Consider the following 26,789-nt stretch of genomic DNA (forward strand, 5'->3'; position numbering starts at 1 on the left):
AGGGTTATCCTTGTATACATCGTAATTGTAATCATTTGGGATATCTGGATCAAACCAGCGACGCTCGGAGGACGTCATGACGCATGTAAACGTAGTCTGTGTAACCAAGAGATTCACACATTAGGTGTTCGAGTGAAGGCAGTGGCTGATAAGAAAAAAGAACATCTTTGATGTGCATACTGCTTCATTGCCAGGAATTACAGGACATCACCATGCATATCAGTTCTCTTTCTCATTTTCAGTAATTCAAATTGGTTGAACGCGTGACAAAACTCAAGTGGACCAGTGACGTTAAGGCCCAAAGAATATTGGCAGAGGTCAGCTCTGTTCCTTAACACATACCTGCCAAGTTTTGGATTTGAAAATAAGGGACATTTTCCGCCACCAGCTGTCCCATTTTATATATGTTAAAGTTTAACATATATAAAGTGGTCTCCCCTCAGCCTGCCAACTCAGAGAGGGAGGAAAGCAACCAAATTCTGCAGTGTCTGTACAGCCGCCCGGATGAGCCGTCCAGTGTTATGTGGATCTACGAGCCGTTCAGATTCTGCGCATTTTCGTTACGTAACCAAAATGCAAACCACGGCCAAAACTATAAAACCGTGTAACTGCATGAGAGCGTCCAACTATCGTAGCACTGCGTGACATCGGACGCTCTCTGTCCATCTCCCTCCAGCAGCTGCCACTTTATTGAGGTTTTTGTAGTGAAATGAGGAGGAATCATAGAGATAACTTCTCATTTCAACTACCTGGATCAGCCGTTCCTCATCCATGACCGTTTCCTACAGCGCTTTTAAGCGGCTTTCAACGCGAGCGACAGGAAGAGAATAGAAGCAGGGCGTCCGACAAATGTTCAGCTCAAAACGGCGCGCTGCGTCGTGCTGCGCAACGCTGCGTTGCTGCGGCCAGTTAGGACAGTCCAATAGAAAATAAAGCAATGGAATTGATTTTGTCGTTGACGCTCGCTCGCATTGCATGCATGACACGGTGTAAAGGCTGATTTATGGTTCTGCGTTACACCAACGCAGAGCCTACGCCGTAGGGTCTGCGTCGATTTAACGCAGAACCATAATTCAGGCTTAACTCCGCCGGCCGCAGCTTCCGCCATTTTTTCGTAGCGGTGTATCGCGTCATTCAGGCAGCCAATCAGCACAGAGCCTCATTATCATAGCCCCGCCCACTCAGAATCCCGCATAGAGAAGGAGGTTAGAAACGGTAAAGATAAAGACATGGCCCAGAGGCTGAATTTCTAATTGATATAGAAAAAACAATCAAAAGCTTGTTTTTAAGACATTCAAGGCCTGCTTAAAATAGACATTAAATGCCATAATACAGTGGTCCTCACTCCTGGTCCTCGAGAGCTGCTGTCCTGCATGTTTTTGATGTTTCCCTGCTCCAGTAAACCCTGATACAGATGTGTCACCAACAGAACTGTGCAGACCTGGAGGAAAGATTGGTGATGACCCACTAATTAGAATCAGGTGTGTTGATGCAGGGAAACATCAAAAACATCCAGGACAGCGGCTCTCGAGGACCAGGAATGAGGACCACTGCCATAATAGGTCCCCTTTAACATGAAATAATGACATTCTCCCGAGACGTTGTGTAGTGACTGACGAACCTCTGCCGCTGGGGGGCGTAAAACCCCTGCCGGTGCTGAACATCTGCCAAAAAAGCAGACGACGAAGAAGAAGCAGCTGAATCGGGAGTGATGGAGTCCAGCAAGTGACGAGTCCAGTTTACTAGCATCACAAAACACTAAAGCACCGCACTGAGACGGAAAAGAACACATTTCTCGATGCTATTTTATGTGCGGTAATAGTTTGAGACTAATTGAACGTGTTTGAGGACGAAACAGCCCGTTTATAAGGCTCAGTGCGGTGGCCTGGCTAACAGTAGCTATCGGTGTTTCCACTTAATCAGCTCACGAAGCCGCGTCTCCTCCAAAACCAGAAACTCCTGCTGGAATAACTTCATCTTTACAAGAGTGAGGAAAGAAACATTCACGTACCTTTTTAATCTGAGGTAACTCGTGGCGATAGTCGGTCCAGCTGGAGGAGAAGTGTTCATCCATGTCCACGAGTTCCTGCAGGTTTCTCCGCTTCAGTAACACTCACCATCATGTCCCTGGTCGCCTACGGCAGCAGTGATGACAGTGACTCGGAGGAAACCTCCACTCCTGCACCAGCAGGACGCAAGCCCAGCGGAGGAGGGCTGTTCTCCCGCCTGCCCGCTCCAAAAACATCTGTATCAGGAGGAGGGAAGGAAGCAGCGAGGAAGGAGACGAGATCCAACCCTTCAGGGGGGATCAGAGCTGGGGGCGATGGCTCCAACCCTCACATGGGTAAAGGAGGGTTGTTCTCTAGTCTGCCTAAACCCAGGAAACGAAATGAACCTGTCAAAATCCCCGTGCCACAGATCCAGAGACGTGACGTGAGTATTGGAGGCAGTTCACACATTTGATGATGAATACTGTGATACAAGAGGTTTTTGTTTCATGGTCTATGTTTCTTATCCATAGTCGGACTCGGATGATGATGAACCAACAAGCAAGAGACCACACGCTCAGGTACAACTTATAATCACATTATGGTCAGTACTGGAGTTGAGGGGGGATGAGGGGGATGGCATCTCCCCTGAAATAAAAATGGTCAAAATCATCCCCCCTGTAAAACTGTCATCCCCCCTTTCCATCCCTTATGTCATTTCATCAATTAATGTGGTTTTACTGCTATTTCAACATTTAGAGTCATCACCAGAAAAATAACACCAGAAAAATAACTTATTTGACAATTTTCACCTGTTTCAAGTAAATATTCACTTGAAATAAGTAGGAAAATCTGCCAGTGGGACAAGATTTATCTTCTCATTACAAGCAAAAAAATCTTGTTCCACTGGCAGATTTTTCTACTTATTTCAAGTGAAAATCTACTTGAAACAGGTGAAAATTGTTGTTTTTTCCAGTGATGAGTCTTCTTTTAAGTGTAATGACATTTTTTTACTAAAATGAGACATTTTAACTAGAAATAAGACAAATATTCTTGTTAAGATTTTGAGTTTTTGCAGTGATCCATTTTACTTATCCTGTGAAGGACAGAGTCATATTGATAAGTTCAGAAAAGTGTTTTTTATTTTTGTATTTTGATGTATTTGATGTAAGCCCAGTGGATATTTAAAGCTTACAGAAGGCTGCATTTAACTGCTGCTATGTCATTCCTGCAGTATTTCTGCAGCTGTTTTGGTCACTGCTATTATTTGTAATATATTATATTATTTGTAATAAGCACAAATTATCTGTCCCCATATGATAAAATCCACCATCCCCCCTGATTTTTTTTTTTTACAACTCGAGTACTGATTATGGTACACAAATGCACACAATAAAGATCTGGTTTGTGACAAAACATTGGAGTTGAACTAGCTTCCATCATTTTCTGCTGGGTACACCATAAACGTATCTCTCGTTCCTGAGGCTGCAGAAATATGATGGCTGTTATGGCATCCCAGTTGTATAATACAGGGGTTTTCAATTCCCCCCTGCCCTGCATGTTCTGGATGCTACTCTGCTTCAACACACCGTGACACAAGGAGCTGTGTCATCAACAGAGATGTACAGAGACCTTGATGACAAGCTAATGAGGACCATTAATTAGAATCAGGTGTGTTGATGCAAGGCAACATCTAAAACATGCAGGGCAAGGGGTCACGAGGGCCGGCATTGGAAACCCCTGGTATAATATGCACTGTAATATTCTTTTGATGTAGCTGCCTTTCATTTATTAACTCTCAACCCATGTTCTGTTTTCCCACTAGGGTGCAGGTTCCGGCCTGTCCTCCATTCTGCCACAGCCCAAAAATATGTCGGTGAAAGGGACAGACAGACCTTTGATACCTCATGCACTCACCAGACGACAAGAACCCAAGGCATCCAAACCCGGAGGTCCTGCACAGGGTCTGATCGGTTCAAGCCCGTCCCCCTCCGCTATCAAAGCCGCAGCTAAGTCCGCAGCCCTGCAGGTGGCCAGACAAATAGCCACAGATGACCAAGATGAGGAGGACATAACCCCACAGAACTACTTTTCTCTAGGCGAGAGCTCCCAGCCTCTCCCTGCAGTCGTCCCAATTGTTGATACTGAGCCAGGAGCACCCACTGAACCCCTGCCCTATGCAGATCCAGATCCAGATCCAGACGCTGATGAGCCGGGGCAGTCAGATGCCCCTCTAGACTTTGGGGGTAGCAGTGAGGAAGCAGGTGCATGGGGAGCTCAATATCAGTATAATCAACCCCTGTCAGGCCCGGAGGCTCTCCCTCAGGTATAACTGTTATCATTCCCATATATACAACACCCACGTAGCTTTACATGCAGAATACACTCACAGTTTTTACTTTACTTTAGTGATTAAACTGATTATTGAACAAAAGGTTGACATTAGCTATTACAGGACTGTCTCAGAAAATTTGAATATTGTGATAAAGTTCTTTATTTTCTGTAATGCAATTAAAAAAAACAAACATGTCATACATTCTGGATTCATTACAAATCAACTGAAACATTGCAAGCCTTTTAATATTTTAATATTGCTGATTATGATTTACAGTTTAAGATTAAGATTCCCAGAATATTCTAATTTTTTGAGATAGGATATTTGAGTTTTCTTAAACTGTAAGCCATGATCAGCAATATTAAAATAATAAAAGGCTTGCAATATTTCAGTTGATTTGTAATTAATCCAGAATGTATGACGTTTTTGTAATTGCATTACAGAAAATCACAATATTCTAAATTTCTGAGACAGTCCTGTACAGTTTAAAATGTGACTTAAGCAATAATTATGCAAAAAAACAAAACTTCCTGCCTGTATCATAATGTAAATTTGACCTTCAGTAGATGGCATCATTAAATCTCGAAGTAAAAAGTAATGTCCTGAATTTGTATTTATTTATTTTTTATTTAACTTTGCCAGGGATACTATAATCAGCCATACTACCCCGATCCCGACACCGGCTTGACGGAGGCCGAGGAACCCGGGCAGTCAGCCCTATTTGATGATGAAGCGGTAAGAAAGCACAACAATTCTTTGCCTAATTTTATTCTATTATTGTTGTATCAAACAATATGTTTTAAGTATAGTTTAAGAGTGAGTTCTGACTAGGGTTGCAAAATTCCGGGAATTTTCAAAGTTGGAAACTTTCCATGGGAATTAACGGGAATATATGGGAATTAACGGGAATATATGGGAATTAACGGGAATAAATAAGAAATTTACAGAATTGAAGGTTGGCCCTTAACAGGGAACTTAAATATAGTTGGGGGAAATATATTGTAGCATAGTCTTGGCTAAAACAACCAGATTTAATGCAAGTACACTCCTCAATCACATGCACACAGCACATTGCTTACTGCAGGGCTATTGAGGCCACGCCCCGTACATGCACTGCTGTGCATTCCTCCATCACATGCACAGGTGATTTCTTGAAGCCTGGAGGCCACACATTTGAGCTCAAAGACTATTGAAGCCACACTTGACTTTATGGATTATATAAAGTCAAGTAAGTTTTGATAATATTATGGGGTAAATATATTTGATCTATAATGGTATTAATGTTTAACTTGCATTACTTTTTGATTGGGTGGGGGAGTGGGGTGAGTTAGTATTTACTCAACATTCATGTTTTTGTTGTTCATTAAAATAATTGTTCATACAAGAATAAAAACTAAAGTTCTACTCAAATAAATCTGTTGAAATGTCATGTTTTTTGTATTATCTTGCATGGATATCTGCTTATGACAAAATAAATATTTACATTTATGTTTGGATATGACACAGTTTGTTTAAATTCCAGTTAATTCCCATAAATTCCCAATAATTCCCATAAATTCCCATAATTCCCATGGAAAGTTTCCAATTTGGAATATTTCCAAAATTCCCCAGCTTAACTTCCCATGGAAAGTTTCCGGAAAGTTTCCGGAAATTTACCGGAAATTTTCCACCCCTTTGCAACCCTAGTTCTGACTAATTATGATTCTGTTGTTTCTGTCATCCTCTGGTTGAAGCTGAAACACAAGGATGTAAATGCTATTAATATGTTTGTTTTCTAACTGCCGTTTCCTCCATGTTCTGCAGTTCATGCGGCTACAGGGTAAAAGAAATCGAGGCAAGGAGGAAGTGAAGTTTCTGGATATCAAAGGGGACGACCAGCTAAGTGGAAATCAGCAGTGGATGACCAAAAATATTTCAGAGGAAAAGCAAGTCCGCCAGTCTTTTAGCAAGGTGAACATGGCTGTTGTTTGTAACTGGGCTGCATGCATTTCTGTCTTTGCATGTTTCACATAGAGCGAAATACCACAAGATTTGGTGTAATAGTGGTCTCGTAATCTTGGATTAAGTTTGTTTTATCAAGTGTTTAATGTGACAATGAGATCATGTGCTATTTTGTGTATTATTGGTTCAAACAGGGAACTTTTTAAGCTATCCCAGCTATGACATGATTTGAATTATTTGTATAATTTACAGTGAAAACATTAAAGTGTAAAGACTTTTTTTTCTTAAGATGGTCAAACAAGAGCAGATAGATGCTTCATACATTTTTCCAGCACTTTTTGATTCCTGCTATCAGAGGAAAAAAACTCAACTGTACAAACCATATAAGTCCCATAGTAGAAGTAAAAATGTAATAGATGTCAGAATTGGTAGAGAAATGTTCTTTATCTAAAAGCACGAACAATCTGTCCCTGCAGGGATTTCTCTTGCTCATAAAAAAATGATGCATAACTGTTTGAATAGAAGATGTAAAGATTAGAATGATAAAGAATACTGTGTGAAATGTTAAAAAGTACCTTGAGACTTTTTATCTTTCTACAGAAAAGAGGAGAACAACCCACAGGACAACAGAGACGCAAGCATCAGATAACGTATCTCATTCATCAGGTGAGTGACCAGACAAACGCAAAATTCAAATTAAGCTTTGAGCATTTGATTTGTGTAGTTTTAGGGTCAATCCCAATCCCTAATTTCTACCACTAGCCCTCCCTCACTACCACTACCCCTAAAAAAGAAGCCACAGATTTTAGGGCACTTGAAATCTTCCCAGGGGCCTGTCCCAATACTCCCACTACTCCTACTTTCAGCACCACCACTGAAATCAGGAAGCTGAGAGCCAAAAGCTGTTTTAATTTCAGCTGTAGCGCTGTTAATATGCCACTTTATTAAGCTTTAATATTCTTTCAGGCGTAAAAGTAACCGTTAAGATCCCCAACCTGGGCTCAGTTTATCCAAATAATGCCTGTTAAGAAATTTGATCTGATATTTTCGGCGATGAGAAGAGCCGCCGGTCCGGGGAGCAGCAGCAGCCGGAGTACAGACGTGATCGCCAGGTCGACCTGCGCCGTCGTCCCGGGGAGAAACCTGCAGCTCTGTGGAGAATTACCTCTGGCTGAAATAAATCATTTAGGAAGATAAATGTTGGTTTAATAGATGAAATCTAACAGTTGTAGCTACGCCTGTTAAGAAATTTGCCCCGAAAATTTCGAGATTTCTGCCTGCCGGCTCCGGAGCTGATTTATGGTTCCGCGTTAAATCGACACAGAGCCTACGGCGTAGGGTACGGCGTAGGGTACGGCGTAGGGTACGGCGCGCGTCGCCCCGTAACCTACGCCGTAGGCTCTGCGTTGGTGTAACGCGGAACCATTATTCTGGCGAGGTTTGAAAAAGACTTCGCAACAACGGGCAAACGAGTGATTATGTACATTCACTGAGTGAATATTATGAAAGTAAAATATATATTTCTCGCTACAAATGTAATCAAAAAGCATTTTTATGCAGAAACTAACTCAAAATATTGATTTTATTCACTAAAAAATAAGAAATGTCCGCCATGTTTTTTTTTTTATTCAGTCCGCAAATGACGACTAAAAGCATTCTAGGAAATGTTTCTGGCCCTAGTTCAGCTAGTGAGGATCCGAAAACCCTCGATCCGTAGGGACAGATTCATAGCCACTCAGGGGTGTAGCACCAAATTCTGGGCCCTGTACACTCTCAATGTCAGTGGGCCCCTATCTATCCCGCGAGGCGCGTGAGTGAAAAAAAAATAAGGGGGGGGTGGGGGGGGGTTGTATTTATACAATCTACTACAATCAACTACAATCGGATCAGATTATATTGATGAGTGGTTCTGAATTGATGCATTTGGCCTACTTGTGCTCAAATACCTAAAACATTAGGCTACATCTGGCTGCAATAAGTTGCAGAGGCAAAAATGTTTTAAGCCATTTTTCAGCCAGATTGAGAAGAATAGCTAATTGTTTTTCTATGTTCTCACCACCCAGACCTATTTCTTTCTCTCTCTATCTATATATCTGTGGCAAAAATAAGAATCACAATCATTGTTGATTGATAGTGAGATCACAGTTATTTAACATGATTATTCATTGGCTTTGGTAACATCATGAATTTATTGAACATTGACAATAGCTTTTAAGCACAGCACTGCATCGCAATGCTAAGGCTTTTTACCAGACAAAAATAATAAATTGCGTTATTGCTCAATTAATATATTACTAGTGTGCACTTGAGCCTACAGTGATATTGGTATGTTATTTACATGTTGATATATGCAGCAGCAATATTGCTAGATGGATCATTCATTAAATCTCAGCACGGAGTTTCATTTTATTTTCTGTAATGCAAAAATGTCATACATTCTGGATTCATTAAAAATCAACTGAAATATTGCAAGCCTTTTATTATTTTAATATTGCTGATTATGGTTTACAGCTTAAGAAAACTCAAATATCCTATCTCAAAAAATTAGAATATTCTGGGAATCTTAATCTTAAACTGTAAACCATAATCAGCAATATTAAAATAATAAAAGGCTTGCAATATTTCAGTTGATTTGTAATGAATCCAGAATGTATGACATTTTTGTTTTTTTTTAATTGCATTACAGAAAATAAAGAACTTTATCACAATATTCTATTTTTCTGAGACAGTCCTGTAAACTTGCTGGCGTGGTTGTGCTGGAACCACTTCTGAATATCCATGTTACTTTGTGTTAACGGAGCAACAGAGAGCAGAGTCTTGCAGATGAGTGACGGACATGGCCGATTTATGGTTCCGCGTTGCACCAACGCAGATCTAACGGCGTAGGATACGCGGAGACGCGAACGTACGGTGCGCGTCGCCGCGTAACCTACGCCGTAGTAACCTACCACGCCCATGTAGCCACTACACTCGTTTTCTCCACTCCCCCTAGGTGGAAAGAGGAATTGGGACACCACTACCCTCACGGGAACACGCAAAATTTAGGGGTAGGACTGAAAAGTAGGGGTAGGGGGAGTATTGGGACAGGGCCTTAATGTAGAGTTGTTACAAGTGCCATTCGCAGTTGAATACTCAAAAGGAAATGGGTAGTACACAGAGATATAGGGCACATTCAATTTGTTTGAGTTTGTCGGCACACGTGGTGATTTTATTCAACTGTTGTTTTCCAGGCAAAGGAACGTGAGCTGGAGCTGAAAAACAGTTGGGCAGAAAACAAGTTAACCCGCCGACAGACTCAGGCCAAATATGGTTTCTGAGCATCATAACTGTGGACTGGTTGCATACACAAACATCATAAGAGATTAAAATAGAGACGTCCAGATTTATTAACATGAAAGAAGACAGAGTGTTTAGGAAAAACAAGTGTACAAACCTCTCACAGATTCTTTTCCTGCTCTCCTCCTCTGTACCGTTTGATAAAGCGTAATTCTCATATCGAAAGTCCAGTTCCACCTGCAGAACCTGGTACAGTAGTTTACAATAAATGTATGGACAGTTCCCACAAATAAATTGAAAGTGTGGATGGTCAGCCAGTGGAAAAAAATATTTACGTGGCCATTCCAGGTGTTTTCCCCCTTTTAAATGTGTATTTTTCCAGTTCGTTCCTTACTTTGAGGCATGACTTTTGTTTTTGATATAAAGCATGTCTCCTAAAATGTTTGGTTCTCTGGTAATCAGGCACTAGTAGTATGTCTCTGTTAAGTATTTATTCATTTATTAAAAAACCTTACCATCATGACAGTTGCACATTAAATTAGTGAGAACAATTTTGCATATCTATGTTATTTAAGGTTGTTTTTTCTTTTATTTTGTTTTAGCAGAGAACCAAATACGAAGTTGAAATTTCAACTAGTTCTTTAGCTGGGATAGAGACCACAAAACCATCAGATTTTTAACATTTAACAGCATCTTTACCTTTGTTCGCCTCCACCCTTTGTACAGTATCTGTAAGTGGATAAGTGAGTAATACCTGATAGGCACTGTGAAAATATCTCCAAGTGGGAGTCATATATAGAGTCATAGACTTTTTGTTTTCTGGGAGTGTCAGAAATCTGTAACCACACTTTTATTTAGCTTCACTTTTTGTATCAGCTTCTCCTGTCAATGTCACCTGTCCATTTTAGGAAATGACTGTTTTGAATCCAAACTCCTTTTTTGGGGAAAAATCCAACGAACTTCCGCCGCTTGATCCATCTCTGGTTTCTGTTTTCTCATGGATAGATGCACATTCGCAGACTTTTTCATTGTCCAGCTTTCTTTATGGCTGTTTACCTTGTGATTCTGTATTATAGTCATGTCTTTCTCCCATGCCGGAGCAAAAGACCCACAACTCCATTTTCAATAGTGTCAGTTTGTTTCTAAATACAGTATATTTTATAAATGTAGGACTTTGCAAAACCTTTGAATATGAACAGTTACAGGTGGTGATTCACATTTGATTTGCAAAAAAAATGGTATTAACCTAAAATATTATTTACGTAGGACTTTTCTCAATAGGAAAGTGCTTTCCAAGAAGGGATGAGGTGCGCTCATTCAGACGGGGACTCACAAGACGGCAATAATAAGTGTCTTGTTATAAAATTAGGTTCTGCCAATGGCTTTTGCTGAAGTGATTTAAGGGACTACGCAGTTTCGTGGGGGCTTTAATGGAAAAGGTCAAATCACAAACTGACCTGGGAAATGTTTGCAAGGCACTATCTGCAGATCTCTAGTCGGTTGTATAAGAGTGCAAGGTCATTTAGGGCTTTGAAAGCCAGCAATAGGATATTTAATTTAAGCTGAACTCTAAAAGCAAGCAAGCAGATGGGGACGACTAATGGGGCAGTGTGTTTAAACCCTTTGGGTCAGATAATTTAGCTGCAGAAGTTTGAACCAGCTGGAGACTGGTGCATTTCCATTCCCATGCAAGAATCTGGTACTTTTTTTTTTTTTTACCTTTTACGCTATGTATGTTGTACAGTTTAATTCATAAATAAATGTCTTTCTTGGCTCCTTAATTTGGAGTCCTGAAGGTTATTACCATTATCACAAAAATGCTAGAAGTTGCTCCTTTATGAATCATGTTAAAGGTTTGACATAACCCACTAAGTTTTGAAATTAAAATCTTAAAAAAAATAAACTGTCTACAATACTAAGAACAGCACATGTACTGACACCAGACTTTGAAGATTAATCACAAGTGTTTCCTTTATATGACATTATTGTTTTAATAGAACAAACATTTACAGGGACTTGTTCATCAACATTTTTCCCCTGGATTTCTTGAACCAGCACACAGACGACTGCTGTCACTTACACCCAAGTTCTATGTGAACATTTGATTTAGAGTTCTTCAATTTTTATCTGGGCTTTCACTTTGAGGTGCTGTTGTGTCCTGGACCGTCTTTGTGGTTGTTGTGGTTTCCTGAACAGCAGCTGTTCCTCCTGCAGCTTGTTTCTCAGAGTCCTCACCAGCTTCCCGTTCAACTGCAGGAGAAACGGCCTCCAGAGCGGCGGCTTCGTTAACGTCTGCAGCTGCCTGTCGCCGCCGCTCTGCCTTCAGCTGCTGCTGGTGCCTCGTAGACTGGTCTTCATACGGCAACAGTGACATGGGGATACGAACTGTGTCTACACCATTAACCTGAGAGAAAAAAAACAAAATTATTCTTTTTAAACATTACATTTAACAGATCTGAAGAAAACCCATCAAGCCACAGTAGATGTAGTAAATTGTTGAATAAGTGCAGTTAGAGCATTCAGATGTGGGTTAAAAAGTTAGATAAAGTTGTTTAGGATAGTTTTTTCTATACAGGACTGTCTCAGAAAATTAGAATATTGTGATTTTCTGTAATGCAATTACAAAAACAGAAATGTCATACATTCTGGATTCATTACAAATCAACTGAAATATTGCAAGCCTTTTATTATTTTAATATTGCTGATCATGGCTTGCAGCTTAAGAAAACTCAAATATCCTATCTCAAAAAATTAGAATATTCTGGGAATCTTAAAACTGTAAGCCATAATCAGCAAGATTAAAATAATAAAAGGCTTGCAATATTTCAGTTGATTTGTAATGAATAAAAAATAATAAAGAACTTTATCACAATATTCTAATTTTCTGAGACAGTCCTGTAGACACTACTGTTTTACTTAAGTTAATGAAATGGCTTGACAGAAGAATTGAGCACAGAGCTAACAAAACTGTACCTAGTTATTTGCTGTAAATGAAAAAAAATTCTGTAAAGAAACCATATGCTGAAAAAGCAAAAAGTCTGTTAAAAAGTATCTACTGCAATTTTCCTAGAATAGAGAACACTTTTTTTTTTTTTACATGAACATTTAAAGAAACTCTTGTCAAAAATAGTTTTTAACATTTCCAACTGTTTAACTAAACAGACATTATGAAGGTACACCAGGATCAAATCTTACCGTAACGTCACACCAGTACTCGCCCAAGTCCTTAATTGGTTCAAATGGAAGACTCAGTGTGTGAGGTGATAGAAAAACTCCCAACTAAAGAAAAGTAAAGAAAAAAATTGTTTGATTGTTTTTATATTCAATCAGTCACTTTATACATAATCGGGCATATTCTTTTTAACAAAGAAACTGATAAAGAAAACAACCTTCCTGCCAAATTGTCGGCAGACGACGTCTTTGGTCAGCTGGAATTCATCAGAGGGCATTTTGTTTATCTTCAGTTTGGATCGTTTAAGGAATTCCACAGTCTGGAAAAAAGACAAGAATACCCTTTGTTAAAAGGTGAAAGATTTTAGTCTCTTATCCCTTTCTTGTTTTAAATCACAGGAAGAAAATAACATTTTCAGTAAATGAACTACATCCGAGAGATTAAAACTCACCATTTGTCCAGTGCGGGTTTGGATTCTGTCCTCTGGCTTCCCCTCCCGCAAAAGCTATTGTGTTGAAAAACAAGGACAGAGAAAAAGACAGTTAGCTGGCTAAATATTTTATTCAATACAAAAGGATAGATATGCAAGTATTTAAACCTTATACGTACTCGTAACTCCTCAGAAAACATCTGTTTATTCTCTGCTGATGGATACACTGCGAGACCTTGGGCCAGCAGTTTATTTCGACCTACAGACTTCTTCACAAACACGGTGTCTCCGCGCCCACCGAGTTCTGATGTTTTAATAACAAAGTGCAGAGGAAATGCATTTACACATTTTGTGACTTCCTTGGAAATTTCATAAGCCATCGGGGATACTGTAGAGACTCACTTGGTATGTTCTGAGTCAGGATGAGCTCCATCTTTTCAGTGGGTGTGTGTGTAGTGTCTTCCACCAGTTTGTAGATTCTATGTCTTCGGGGGTGAAGCCTCGGGGGCCTGCCTACTTTGGAAAGAGGGACCTGCCACCATCTCTCCACCACAACTGTTTGCTGCAGAAACACACAAAAAAGACAAAGAAAAAAACAAAGAGAAAAGGTGATTTCGCACGATTTCTGCTGTCAGCTTAAAAATCTAAATTTATGTTAAGCGTCCACTGTCCTTGCTGATGCTAGCAAAAGATAAATATATTCTGAAAACGTCATGATGTGTAGTAAAACTTAAAAAGGGGACCTATTATGGCATTTAATACCTATTTTAAACAGGCCTTGAATGTCTTAAAAACAAGCTTTTGATTGTTTTTGCTAAATAAATTAGAAATTCATCCCCTTCAGAAAATTACATTTTAGATGCTGCTGCATATCCTGGTTTATATTCATGTACGGGATATCTGTCAATGTTTCACAATATTGTCTTTGGTATCATTTTAAAGGGGACCTTTTAAGCATTCATTCAAGCTAAGATGTGAATCTTTCTGACCAACATAGAGGTCACTGCAGCTCTTTAAACTATAAACAACACACATTTTTACACAACTTTCGCCTAAATGATATACTATGTTTTAGCCCTGTGTCAACTAGGAACAACAGAGACACAAAATACTAAAACTGGAATACTCACAGGACCATAAGGATTCAGGAAATGTATAATACACCCAATTTGGAATCATCAATTAACCTGAAGGTGGTGGGTAACTTCATGAGCTGATAACTATGATACAGCTGCCACTCAGGAAGGGTTATCTTACCAAAATATCATCTACAGACATGGATGTTTTCAAAAATCATAATTAAGTTTTATCACCTTGAGTGGTTCTGATATCTGGTCTGGCCCATGGACTATAAAGGAAGAGAGTATTGGGAGCAGGGACTGACCTGAGCAGCAGTCAGACTGAAGCTCCTGGTCACCGGCAGCAGCAGCAGGTCCTGAAGGACACGGCGGCTCCAGGTCCACATGCTTGTTCACTCAACTCCTAAACACCCGCAGCAGCAAAACACCTCACTCAGGCGGCCCACAGAAATTAGAAATTATAAATTATGCAGCAGTCAGCGCTCAATTCACGCAATTCAGACGGAAAAACCTGATTTCTGCAAACACGTGAGCTAACAATGCTAACCTGCGCTGCTGCTGTTTGCGTCAGTGACGTCAGGACGTAAAAGCCAATTCAATTACACGGGAATCCAAAATAATGCCTGAACTAAATATCCATACATTTGAAAGTTTTATAATTTAATCTGAGTTTAACATGGTGTCTACCTTTTCTTTTTTTTTTTAATAGGAGATGTCGTTATATTGTCATGATTGTAGATACATGTGAAAACAGATTTGAAAATACGATTTGTAATCAGGCAATATCAAATATAAGCTATCCATTCGGTCAGTCCAGTATTAAAAAAAAGCAAAAGAGGGTTCTGTTAAATAAAGGGGAAAATTGAGAAGGGTATGGCTCATGGATGTATTATAGGTATGGCTGCAGACCGTTCTATAATACATCCATGCTGCAGACCTGCAGCTGCAGACCATGGATCTATTGCTGCAGACCCGGAGGCAGCAGATCTGAGCAGCAGTTCTAGACGTCACAGAGCCCCCTACTGGATTACTTTATAACTGCAACTAAATCAACAGTTCAGATCGAGACTTCTCGTTTTTTTCCGGCAGCGTGCTCTTTTCTCCTTTTCTCAAGATGGATGACGACCGGAGTGTGAGTATTACCGTGAATCACATTTTTTGTGTATTCTTTTCAAGATATATTGGCACTTAATTGATCTGCAAAAGTGATTTAATCAATCAGTGAAATGCCTAACATGATCCACAAACTATATTGTTAAGTTAAATTTGACAGAGAAATTAACGTTAATGACTCTATTTGCCACGATAGTCAGAAAAGTGCGTAGGCTAAAATGTTTTACTTGTGATGTGGATTACATGAGAAAAGCATGAAGGTCCTATTTATTTATATATATATATATATATATATATATATATATATATATATATATATATATATATATATAAACATGAAACTTGAGCTAGCTAGCTAATTTTGCTACAAGACTAATTTTGTAGCACTAATACTACGTGGCACAATTTCTATTGTCTGCAATATATATTTTTCATTTATTATGTGCAATAAGAACATGATCTCTGGTATATTACCAATCATTACCAAGATTAATCTTGTAAATAATGTCATGGTTATTATATTGATTATATATTTTTACTATTATTGTTAGGGTTGTTATTTTTTTCGTCCCAATAATTCATTGTTCATATATTGTTTGTTATTGCTACTCTTCAATCAACTGTGCAGTTGCTGCTGTAACTGTGGATTTCCCCATTGTGGGACAATTGAAGGAATATCTTAACTTATCTTTTTATTCATATTATACATTATGTGTGTTTATATAACTATTCACATTTATATCACTATATAGCCTATATTTAGATATTTTGTGGACAGAAATTTAGCTAATCCAGTGCATAAGATGAAAATGTATATTTGTCCGTTATTAGGTTTTGGCCCAGTTTTGTCTGTAAAACAGTGTAAAAATATTAACTTGGACTAATTGAACACTCTTTTTTTAGGTACACATAACAATCCAGAAAGGAAGGGCCTTGCCCCAACTTCACAGATGCACATCATGCTGCAATAACTACCACTGTCCATTCTGCAGCCCTACAGTTTACTACCCCTCCCCGTTGAACAAATGTCAGATACACATGGATCTTCATTTTAACAGAGCTGTTAGCCATGAAGGTAAAGTTTGAAAACATTCTCCCTGTGTGTGTGCATGTAGTGCATGCTGGAACTTCATTGTTGATGCAGGATTTTTATTTTTAAGTGACAATTTGTAATGGAAAACTGATTATATAATAATATTTATATCTATGTGCTTATGTTTAAGAATACACCATTCACAGATGTGGACTGGGATGTCGGCCGCAGCTGCATTATCACTGTCCATACTGCAGTTCAACAATAAAACGGCATCAATGTTTCAAAAGCATTAATATTAGCACAACTTTATCAGCTTGGTGGGAATTTCTTAAAATAGCTAAAATTTCACTTTTTCCATGTGACCGTACACCCATATGGAACAACCCAGACATCGTGAAAAATGATAAAAAGATGGTTAACTTCGTTCAATGGAGAGATCAAGGAATACGGTACTTACAGCACGTAATTGTAGGAGGACAGTTTGTACCTTTCAATACACTTATTGTTCAATACGGAGTTAGCAGGAATACATTTTTAGAGTATCAACAACTTAAGGCAATAATAAATAAAACATACAAAATTAGCCAATTAGATTTACAACTTCCCGCTAAGATAATAGATTTATTGAATCTAAGCACTTTAAAGTTGTTATCAAAACTCTACAGGTTAGTGTCTAAACTGGACGATTCAGTCTCTCTCCCGATCTCTAAGTGGGAGGCGGATCTCTCTCTGAATACCGACCAGTTTTCTTGGTCACAAATATGCTTAAATACGTTTACTATGACTAAAAACCCAAACCTACAACTTATACAGTACAAAGTTCTTCATAGAATACATTATACTGGACAAAGGATGTTCCAGATGGGCTTTGTCACCTCTAATATCTGTTCACAGTGCACAGAGAACACCCCAGATAATTATATGCATGCTTTATGGTTCTGTACACCGGTACAGAGGTTCTGGAAGGAGATTTGTGAGGATTTATCCACATGGATCAACCACAGAATCCCAGTGTGCCCCACGGTATGTATATTAGGTCACCTGGGAGACACTCAAATAGATCCTAATTGGACACACCGGGTTCTCACTGCCTTATGTATCGCAAAGAAAACCATTCTAGTAAATTGGAAACAAAAATCCAGTTTATGTATCAACCATTTTAGGAATCTTTTATCAGATCATATTAGTAGTGAGATAATGTCTGCCTCCACTGAACAACATTCGGCTGAATTGCACTCTCTGTGGTCCCCGTTTATTGGCTTCGTTACCTAGTGGGGGCGGGGGGGTGGTGATCTCGTAGCCGTTGGGGGTCGGCTTGGGGGGTCTGGGGCGCGGGCCTCTGGTGGCCCCTGGGGGGCGGTGGGGGGGGGCGCGGGGCCCTGTCCCTAGCCGGTGGGGGCCTTGGGGGCCTGTGGGGGGGGTTACCTCATGGCGGTGGGGGGGGGGGTGGCTGGGGAGGGCTCGGGCGGGGGGCTGTGGCTGGGGCGTCTCCGGGCCTCCCGGGGGGGGGCGGGGCCGTGGACGTGGGGGTCCCACCCGGAGGGCCCGGCCCTGCCTGGGTGGGGGGTGGCTGTCTGCGCTGGGGGGGCATTGCTGCCTTGGTCCTCCGTCGCTGGGCGGGGGCCAAGTGCCCCTGCGGATGTGGGGACTCCGGGACCCTTGGGGTGTCCGCCGGGGTGGCCTCGGGGGGGGGGTGGGGCCGGGTCCGGGGAGCGGGCCTCCCCTGACTGGGGGGTGCACGGGCGGGGCGCGACGGCGGGGTGGCACCATTCCCAGGTATCTATGTCTTATGTTGTCAGTATGAATGGGAGGATGTTGGACCGTTTCCCCCTCCGTCTGGGGGCTCCGGCGGCGCCGGGGGCGCCCTTGGAGGTACGGTGGGGCCCTTGCCTGGCTCGGGGGGCCGGCCCCCGTCTACTGGACGGCCGGTGGGGGGATGCGGGTGTCTTATCAGGGCCGGCTTTGCTGGTCCTGCTTCCTGGCTTCGGCCTCCGCTCCCCCTCTTGCCCCCCCTACACGATTCATACGCACATAGGCGAAAGGCGGGGGGTCCGGGTCGTGGGGGGCACTGTCCCGCGGGGCCTGGCACTCCCCGCCTCACGGTTTTAACAGCAAAATAGACACTGCACATTCAACACTTTATAAATACACTTGACATGGACACGTAGTTCGGGAGGGGGGGGGGTCGGTGTCAATCGATACTTGGCCCTCCCTCCTCCCTGTTTTTATGGCATTAATCACATGCACTCAACACAAGGGGCGGGAGGGGGTCCCACATCACCCGCGTTCCCTCACCGGCCTGGGCCTGGGACGGGTGGGTCGGGTTACCCGGGCCTGGCGGGGCCCGCCGTGCAGCCTGGGGTGCCTTCTGGCGGTGCTGGACCCCCCCGGGGAGGGGGAAACGGTGCGTGATTGTATGTCTGTGTCGGTGAGAATGCGGTATGGAAGGGTCCTGCCATGGAGGATTTTAGCCTCCATTGGCAGGACATCAAAAACTTAATAATTTATCAATATTATATTATACAAAGATGGTTATTATTATTATTATTATTAGTATTATTATTATTATTATGTATAGTATATTATATTATTATTAGTATAGGTATCGGATAAGTGAATGGATGAATGAATGGGATGCCTGGGTCTGGGGCCCTCCGTTGTCGGGCCTGCGCGGGTGTCGCCTTGTTGGGGGGTTCCCTCTCTCCGGGCCCGTCTCCGGTCCCCCCCGCTGCCTCTACGGCGGGGCGCCCCTCTGGTCTTGGAGGGCCACTTTCGTGGGGGACGGGTGCGCCTGCCCGCGTCGGCGGCCGGGGCGGCTCTGTCTCTCCGGGCAGGCTGGCCCCCTGCCGGGTGGGGGTCGTTGGCCTGAAGGGTGAGGGCCTCCTGGCCGCGTGTCCGGCCCGGACCGGGTGGCCGGGGATTGCCTGGGTCGCGGTCCGCCGCCGCGGGATCCCTGGCTGCTTCTTTCCGCGCCGTGGGGGCCCCGTCCGCGGGCCCCCTCTGCCGCCGCCGGGTGGGGGGGGGGCCTCGCAGGCGGTGGGTTGCCTCCCTCCTACTTCTCCCCTCTGTGGGGTTGCCGGTGGCCTGGGTTCCGGGCTCTTCCTTGTCGGCCTCTGGTCTCGCGGGTGGCGGGGTTGCTCCCCCCCCTCCCCCACTATAGATACACTTCAGGTGGAGCTTTGTTTGGTTTATTACACACACACACACACACACACACATACACACATATAGTCATTTAGTCACATGCATACACACACACACACACACACACACACACACACACACACACACACACACACACACACATGCATGATCATATACATACACACACACACACATAGACATACACACTGGCTTGTTCACCTGCATGCTGGCTCTCTAGTTTTTGGGTTTAGGTAGCGGTAGCGATAGCTTAGCTCAGACTGCGATCAGATCTCAAGATTTAGGTCGATTGCTGTTCGTGTTTTGGATGGCTCCGTGCCGGTTTCGTGCTTTGTTTGTGGTTTTTTGTTGCAGATTTCCAGTGCTTGACGTGTGTCTCCGTGTGTTCCTGCTTCCTGGATTGGCAGTGGATGTCGTCACCCCCCCCCCCCCCCAAAAAAAAAAAAAAAAACAAAACAAAAAAAACACTGGGTTTGTATGTGTATATTTATGTATGTGTACGCATATATATGTATGTGTGCGTATATATATGTATATATTACATATAGTAATAATGCACATATATACACTTTTGGGTTCTACCGTCATGGTATCAATCAATAATATGTGTGCAGACAAGGTAAAAAAAAAAAAAAAAAAAAAAAAAAACGGAAAGACGATTTTATTAAACATATACATTGGTGCAAGAAGAAACCAGGTTCCAACCCTACAGTCCCACCAACCACCACCACCCCCCAGGCACCATCCACCACCACCCCCCTGGCACCAACCAGCCTAGCCACCCCAAGTGGACAGGTGAGAAGGTCTAGCATAAAGCTGGCACTCCACAAAAAATGCCCCACATGCCAGACTACCATGCACAAAAAAATTTTGAAAAGACACATTGAAAGAAAGCACTTAAACAAATATAAGGACATTACAGCCAATTCCCACCTTGACAGTGAATGCATAGATGGAGAAAACGGGATCTTCACTTTCACTGTGTGAAAAAGGAAGGGGCACTATTCAAATGGTAGGTAATGCTGTTAATGTCAATATAATGAATTTGCTATGCTCCAGAATCTTAAGTATTTGAGTGTTGATTGTGATTTGTATTGAGTGTTTTTTCAGCTGTTTTTTTTCTCTGCAGATCTCCTTAATGTGGGATGTGACTGCACCTGCACTGAATATATATTATATACTGTACATTTCATCAAGATGAGACAATTGTTTACCCCAGGTTATATTGTTAAATAAATGTTATATTGTTCTGTTTGGGAACTTTGGACTTAATACTACCATACTTACCATTTCAGTATATCAAAGTGTTTTTATTTCTAATTGTTTACCCCAAGTTATATTGTTAAATAAATGTTATATTGTTCTGTTTGGGAACTTTGGACTTAATACTACCATACTTACCATTTCAGTATATCAAAGTGTTTTTATTTCTTTATTTCTTTTTTTAACAATTACTACAACAAAAGTGAGGACTTGACACCCAAATACACTATGTTGTAGTGGGTTTGATCAATGCTCTTCAAGTTTTGGGGGTAATATATCCCACTAAACGCCACATCTTAGTCCTCTCTGTCAGTGGCAAGACAGTTGTCATCTTCTCTGTCCCAGTCTCTTTTCATATTCACGCAATTGCAACACCTTTATAATTCTGTGCATATAACAGTCCTGCAGAGACATGGTAAAATACCAAGCCTCAATCACGACATTATCTATGATGTTTATGGTTGCTCAGTGTTTAAATATATATTTATTGTCATTAGGCTAAAAACAAGTAAAGACAAATTTTTTTATATTGCCTCATTCATGATTTAAAGAAATAATTTAAAATTTCACCTTAATTTGATAACAGTCTTAACTGCACCTACTGGTGCTGCCTATGATCTAAATCTCTTGCCACAAAAAAAAGAGCCTACCAGCAAAGACCTATGCTCTACAAATGACATCTGAAATAGTGCTGAATGAGCTACGAATCCCTGCCGTTTACCCTGGAAGTAAGTTCTTTAATTATAAGCTCCATCCTCATTATCAATTAAATCTTCATATATTGAGCCTCATTATCAATTAAATCTTCATATTTAAGCTCCATGCCTCATTATCAATTAAATCTTCATATATTTATTAAGGTGGAACGCTGATTTAGTTGCAGTGCAGTTCTACTAGTTGCAGTTCTACAGTCATCCAGTAGGGGTCTCTGTGACGTCTAGAACTGCGGTTCAGATCTGCTGCCTCCGGGTCTGCAGCCGTATACTACTGGGAAAATTTGGTTTATTTGTTAGTTTGTATTTGTTTTTATTGTGTTGCTTTAATTTTTTCAATAGAGGACACGTGGATATTTTTCTAATTTTGGAACAGTGATAATTTTTCAAGATTGAATTTCGTGGATGTAATGTTTTTGCTAAAATAAATAAAATAATTATGTGGATCTAATTGGGCTACTATCTATCGATTTTTTTGTTTCTACTTTTCTTTTCAAATGTTTCAGAAATGTTTTCAGTTAATTAATATCAATAATAAAATCAAGTTATAACATGATCGAAGTCTTCAGAAACACAATGCTTTCATCCACACATTGATAAGGAGAGAACTGGCTTCTTAAATCTGGCAGAAAATGACTCGTACAGTATGTTTTCTTTTCTAAGCTAAATATGACCTTTTTAATGTTCCAATAGAAATTATTTGAATTTATATATTCATGAGATAAGAGACCATTTTCTACACTATTGCTTTAATAATGCCACCCATATATGGGAGTTGTGATTAATAAACCGGTTTATGACTTTTCTGTCAAGTGCTTGTTATGTGAAGTCTAACACAGAACATATCCAAAAGCAGGACTAAAACCTTAGGGACCAGATTTCACAGATTATAGCTAAAAAAAAAAGTTTTAGTAAGAAAATCCAGAGGAGTAGAGTGGCCTGCAATGGGAGAAACCAGAAAACGTGTCTTCATACAGGTTTTCTGACTCAGAGCAGTACTAGCAGGCGGAGTCAAGGATTAATCTGAGTACCGAGAACAGAGGAATCACCGATTTAAGGAGGTAAGGGGGGACCCTCCTGCCGAAGGAGAAACAAACGAAAAGTGTTTGCACAAATGTAAAAACCAGCACTACTTTAACAGCATCCATCATGATCAAAGTAGCCAAACCAATTGTAAACGCAAGTCACACACATGATGGTGGTGATGTTTCTAAATGTCCGTTTCTCTCTGTTTACAAGCAAACGTGAAGACGGGGTTTTTGCAAATCTCCACTTTGGCCGGAGTTTTCAGAAATTATCGTTTTTGGTGACTTTGAGCTTTGTTTTTGTGTAAACGAACGGCCAAAACGCATGAAAACACCACCGTTTTTGCTACGTGTAAACAGGGCCTGAGAGTGCAGTGAAAAATCACACCCAGATTCCTGACAGTAGAGCGACTACATGAGGCTAAAGGGTCAAGGGTTGTGCTTTTGTTTACAGGTTTGTTTTATTTAAACCTAAATAAACACCAACTCGTTTTCACATGTCAGTTATCCTGGAATCATTCCCTCAAACCCAGGTCAAGTTAACAAAACGGGTTTTTGTTTCCTGCGAATCAATGAATCAATCAATGACAATGACTTTCTTTTTCATTAACTGAGAATTTTACATTATGCATCTGGTCAAGCTGGTTCTGAAGATGGAAAAAGCTACAATGAACACAGAGCAAGTAAAACACCCACTGCCACTTTCGGAGCATACAGTTGGATTCTCAATCACTGTCCACTTGTCCATCTTATGTTCCTAACAGAGTTCCCCGTTCTCAGAGTGCAGGTTTACTCGTAGTTCCTAGAGTTTCCAAATGTAGATTTAGAAGGCGGGTGTTCTGCTATCAGGAACCGTTACTATGGAACCAACTTCCAATCTGGGTTAAGGAGGCTGACCACCTCCACTTTTGAAACCAAACTTAAAACCTTTCTGTTCAGTATAGTTATTGTCAGTAAACCTCTAGTTAGTGTAAACTCTAGTGTGTTAGAGTCAGTAGTCATAGTTGCAGCTACAGAACAAGACTATAATAGTTAGTCTCAAACATAGCTTTGTGGTAGATATGCTGCTATAGGCCTATGCTGCAGGGGGCACCCACATGATCCACTGGGCGGTGCCCCTCACCCCTCTTCTCTTTTCCGCTTCCATTTTTTATTTATTATAAGTATCCCATAGCCATTATATTTGTCCATTGTTCTTGTAGTTTGTTGTTCTTAACTTCAGACTGACAGTTTTGGCCTGTTAAACCTGACAGGTTGGTCAAGCCCTCATAGTAACAAAAGCTGATAAGACGTGTCACTTCCCACCACTTGACACTCTCTGAGGAAGGCGGGAGTCCCGCCGAGACTGTCAGTCATGACAATGACAATGACTTTCCTTTTCGTTAACTGAGAATTTTAGATTATGCATCTGGTCAAGCTGGTTCTGAAGATGGAAAAAGCTACAATGAACACAGATACAAGTAAAACACCCACTGCCAATTTCGGAGCATACAGTTGGATTCTCAATCACTGTCCACTTGTCCATCTTATGTTCCTAACAGAGTTCCCCGTTCTCAGAGTGCAGGTTTACTCGTAGTTCCTAGAGTTTCCAAATGTAGATTTGGAGGGCGGGTGTTCTGCTATCAGGAACCGTTACTATGGAACCAACTTCCAATCTGGGTTAAGGAGGCTGACACCACCTCCACTTCTAAAACCAAACTTAAAACCTTTCTGTTTAGTAAAGCCTATAGTTAGTGTTCAGTAAACCACTAGTTAGTGTTATTAACCCTCTAGTTAGTGTAAACCCATGTGTGTTAGAGTCAGTAGTCATAGTTGCAGCTATAGAACAAGCCTATAATAGTTAGTCTCAAACATAGCTTCGTGGTAGATATGCTGCTATAGGCCTATGCTGCAGGGGGCACCCACATGATCCACTGGGCGGTGCCCCTCACCACTCTTCTCTTTTCCTCTTCCATTTTTTATTTATTATAAGTATCCCATAGCCATTATATTTGTCCATTGTTCTTGTAGTTTGTTGTGCTCCCCCCCTTTTTCTCTTTTGTGTATGTTTGCAGGCGGGACCTTCGGGAGCTGCGTGCTGTCCTGCAGTCCCCCCCTCTGATCATCCCACTGCTGCTTCCACATGTCTGTGTAGATGTCTGCTATACGCTTGCTGACATCCTGGCCTGCCCCCCCTCCCTCTGACCACCTCAGTGTCAGTGTCGTCCAACCTGCAGTACCTTTGAGTGGAGTGTGTGGCTTTGGGTATGGGAAGGCCTTTGTTTTGGTTGTATAAATTGTTGTGCTCTTATTTACAGGTTTGTGTTTTGGTGTACTTTTGGGCTTCATTTGTTTTATTAAATCTAAATAAACACGAAGGACTTCCGGTGTAGCGACTAATGGACTAGGACGTGTTTTTTTGAGCTCCTGCAACAACCTTTAAAAATATCTATTTTTGGTACAGCTTTTTCATCTTCCTTCCGCTCCTTCACACGACTTTAAGGCCGAGCTGCTCGCATCACTCCGCGTTGAGATGGCGGCTGTTTTTAAAGCGGAGCTTCAGGCTGCTTTAAATGAAAACCTGTCGAGCATCAATACTGAGCTGCAAGCGGTGAAGTCGGAATTATCAAAAAGCATTACAAACATCCAGTCTGATGTGCGCGCTCTGAAGAACACCGTGGTTGAAATGGAAACATCTCTTTCATCCTGCACCGATGACATCACAACCTTACAGGCTAAAGTGGAGCATCTGTCAGCTGAACTGATGAGGCTGGATGGTAAATGCGAGGATCTGGAGGCGAGATCCCGGCGCCATAACATACGGATCGTGGGAATTCCTGAAGATTTTTCCACCTCTTCTGCTGTTACGGATATTCCCTCTCTGCTCAAGGAGGCTTTCAGCCTGGAGAAGGAGCCTCTCCTGGACCGGGCGCACCGCACCCTCCAGCCGAAGCCGAAGCCCGGAGAGCGCCCTCGTCCCATCATCGCCCGTCTGCACTATCATACAGACTGTGTGGATATATTGCGCCGAGCCAGGGCTCAGCAACGGATTACGTGTGGAGAGTTGACTTTTTCTGTCTTTCCCGACCACACCCAGAAGACGGCCCGTGCCCGAGCCGCCTTTAATGACGTCCGCCGCCGGCTCCGCGAGATCCCGGGGATCCGCTACGGTCTGCTGTACCCCGCCCGCCTCCGCATCACTCACAACGGCGCAGAAAGGGAGTTCAGGTCGGCAGAGGAGGCCAGCGCTTTCATCACGTCGCTCAAAGTCTAGTTGAACTTTTTTCAGTTCATCAGTGTCGGTTTTTTTTTTTTTTTTCTCTCTCCCATATATACACGGTATGTGGTTTTCAGTTTAACTTGGTCGTGATTGGTTGTACCTCTCTGTTAATGTTGCTGGGCTTGCAGGAGCTCAACACGAAGCTTGTTAGTTATTATCTTGTTAGTTATGCTTAAAGCCGTAAGTGTTCTTTTCAGGGATCTGACTCCTTCTGGAGTTTGCACTGGGTTCTCCATCGTTTGGGGATGGGGTCGTTGTAAGTGCAATTGGGGGGTGGGGGGTGGGGGGTTCAGTAGGTTAAGTTTGTTGTTGTTTTCAATTTTCCCCCTTTTTTTTATTTATTTATTTATTTATTTTTTCTCCCCTTTTTTTTTTTTTTTTTTTTTTTTCTTCTTCTTCTTTCCTCTTTCTTTCTTTCTCTTTCTTTCTTTCTTTCCTCCCTCCATCCCTTTCTTTCCTTTCCTTCCTTGGGGATCCGCATTCGGTACATCTCTATCTTTAGGAATTTAACATATGGCCACTAATACTGGTACTTCTGTGAGGTTGTTGAGCTGGAATATTAAAGGCATGGGGAGTCCAATTAAGAGATCGAGAATATTTGCTCACCTGAGACGTCTTAAAGCTGACTTAGTGTTCCTTCTGGAAACCCACATGCGCACCAAAGACCAGGTCAGACTTAAATGTCCCTGGGTTTCTGAGGTGTTTCACTCTGATTTCAACTCTAAGGCCAGGGGGGTTGCTATATTAATTGGTAAGTCAATGCAGTTTTCAGCATCTAAGGTGATTTCAGACAAAAACGGCAGATACTTAATTGTGGCGGGTTCGCTATTTCATATTCCCATATTATTAGTTAATATATATGCCCCCAATTTTGACAACCCACACTTTATGAACAAGCTTTTTGAATGTCTCCCCTCATTGAACGACAGTCTTCTTATAATTGGCGGGGATATGAACTGCGTAATTGACCCCAAACTAGACCGCTCCAGCCCACGAA

At 41.7% G+C, this 26,789-nt stretch overlaps 2 protein-coding genes and 1 long non-coding RNA gene across 3 annotated transcripts; 2 read left to right on the top strand and 1 right to left on the bottom strand.

Moving 5' to 3' along the window:
• Positions 1-1,642: 1,642 nt before the first annotated feature.
• Positions 1,643-11,467, top strand: prcc (proline rich mitotic checkpoint control factor). Its single transcript, XM_061742349.1, has 7 exons — positions 1,643-2,433; positions 2,522-2,569; positions 3,814-4,314; positions 4,966-5,058; positions 6,127-6,273; positions 6,865-6,930; positions 9,495-11,467. Exons 1-7 carry the CDS (start codon positions 2,122-2,124, stop codon positions 9,579-9,581), a joined length of 1,254 nt encoding a protein of 417 aa, XP_061598333.1. The 5' UTR covers positions 1,643-2,121; the 3' UTR covers positions 9,582-11,467.
• Positions 11,468-11,506: 39 nt separating this feature from the next.
• On the bottom strand, positions 11,507-14,797 carry mrpl9 (mitochondrial ribosomal protein L9). Its single transcript, XM_061742350.1, has 7 exons — positions 14,527-14,797; positions 13,545-13,704; positions 13,322-13,446; positions 13,164-13,217; positions 12,930-13,031; positions 12,736-12,819; positions 11,507-11,944 (listed from the first exon to the last, which is right to left on the bottom strand). The coding sequence occupies exons 1-7, from the start codon at positions 14,605-14,607 to the stop codon at positions 11,657-11,659; spliced, it is 894 nt and encodes a 297-aa protein (XP_061598334.1). The 5' UTR covers positions 14,608-14,797; the 3' UTR covers positions 11,507-11,656.
• A 355-nt stretch (positions 14,798-15,152) lies between these two features.
• LOC133461051 (uncharacterized) lies at positions 15,153-16,801 on the top strand. The gene is made up of 3 exons (XR_009784164.1): positions 15,153-15,353; positions 16,238-16,409; positions 16,558-16,801. It is a non-coding gene; the product is annotated as an uncharacterized LOC133461051 (long non-coding RNA).
• Positions 16,802-26,789: the final 9,988 nt, after the last annotated feature.

Source organism: Cololabis saira, chromosome 15 (genome assembly GCF_033807715.1).
Source record: "Cololabis saira isolate AMF1-May2022 chromosome 15, fColSai1.1, whole genome shotgun sequence".
NCBI classification, from domain to species: domain Eukaryota; kingdom Metazoa; phylum Chordata; class Actinopteri; order Beloniformes; family Belonidae; genus Cololabis; species Cololabis saira.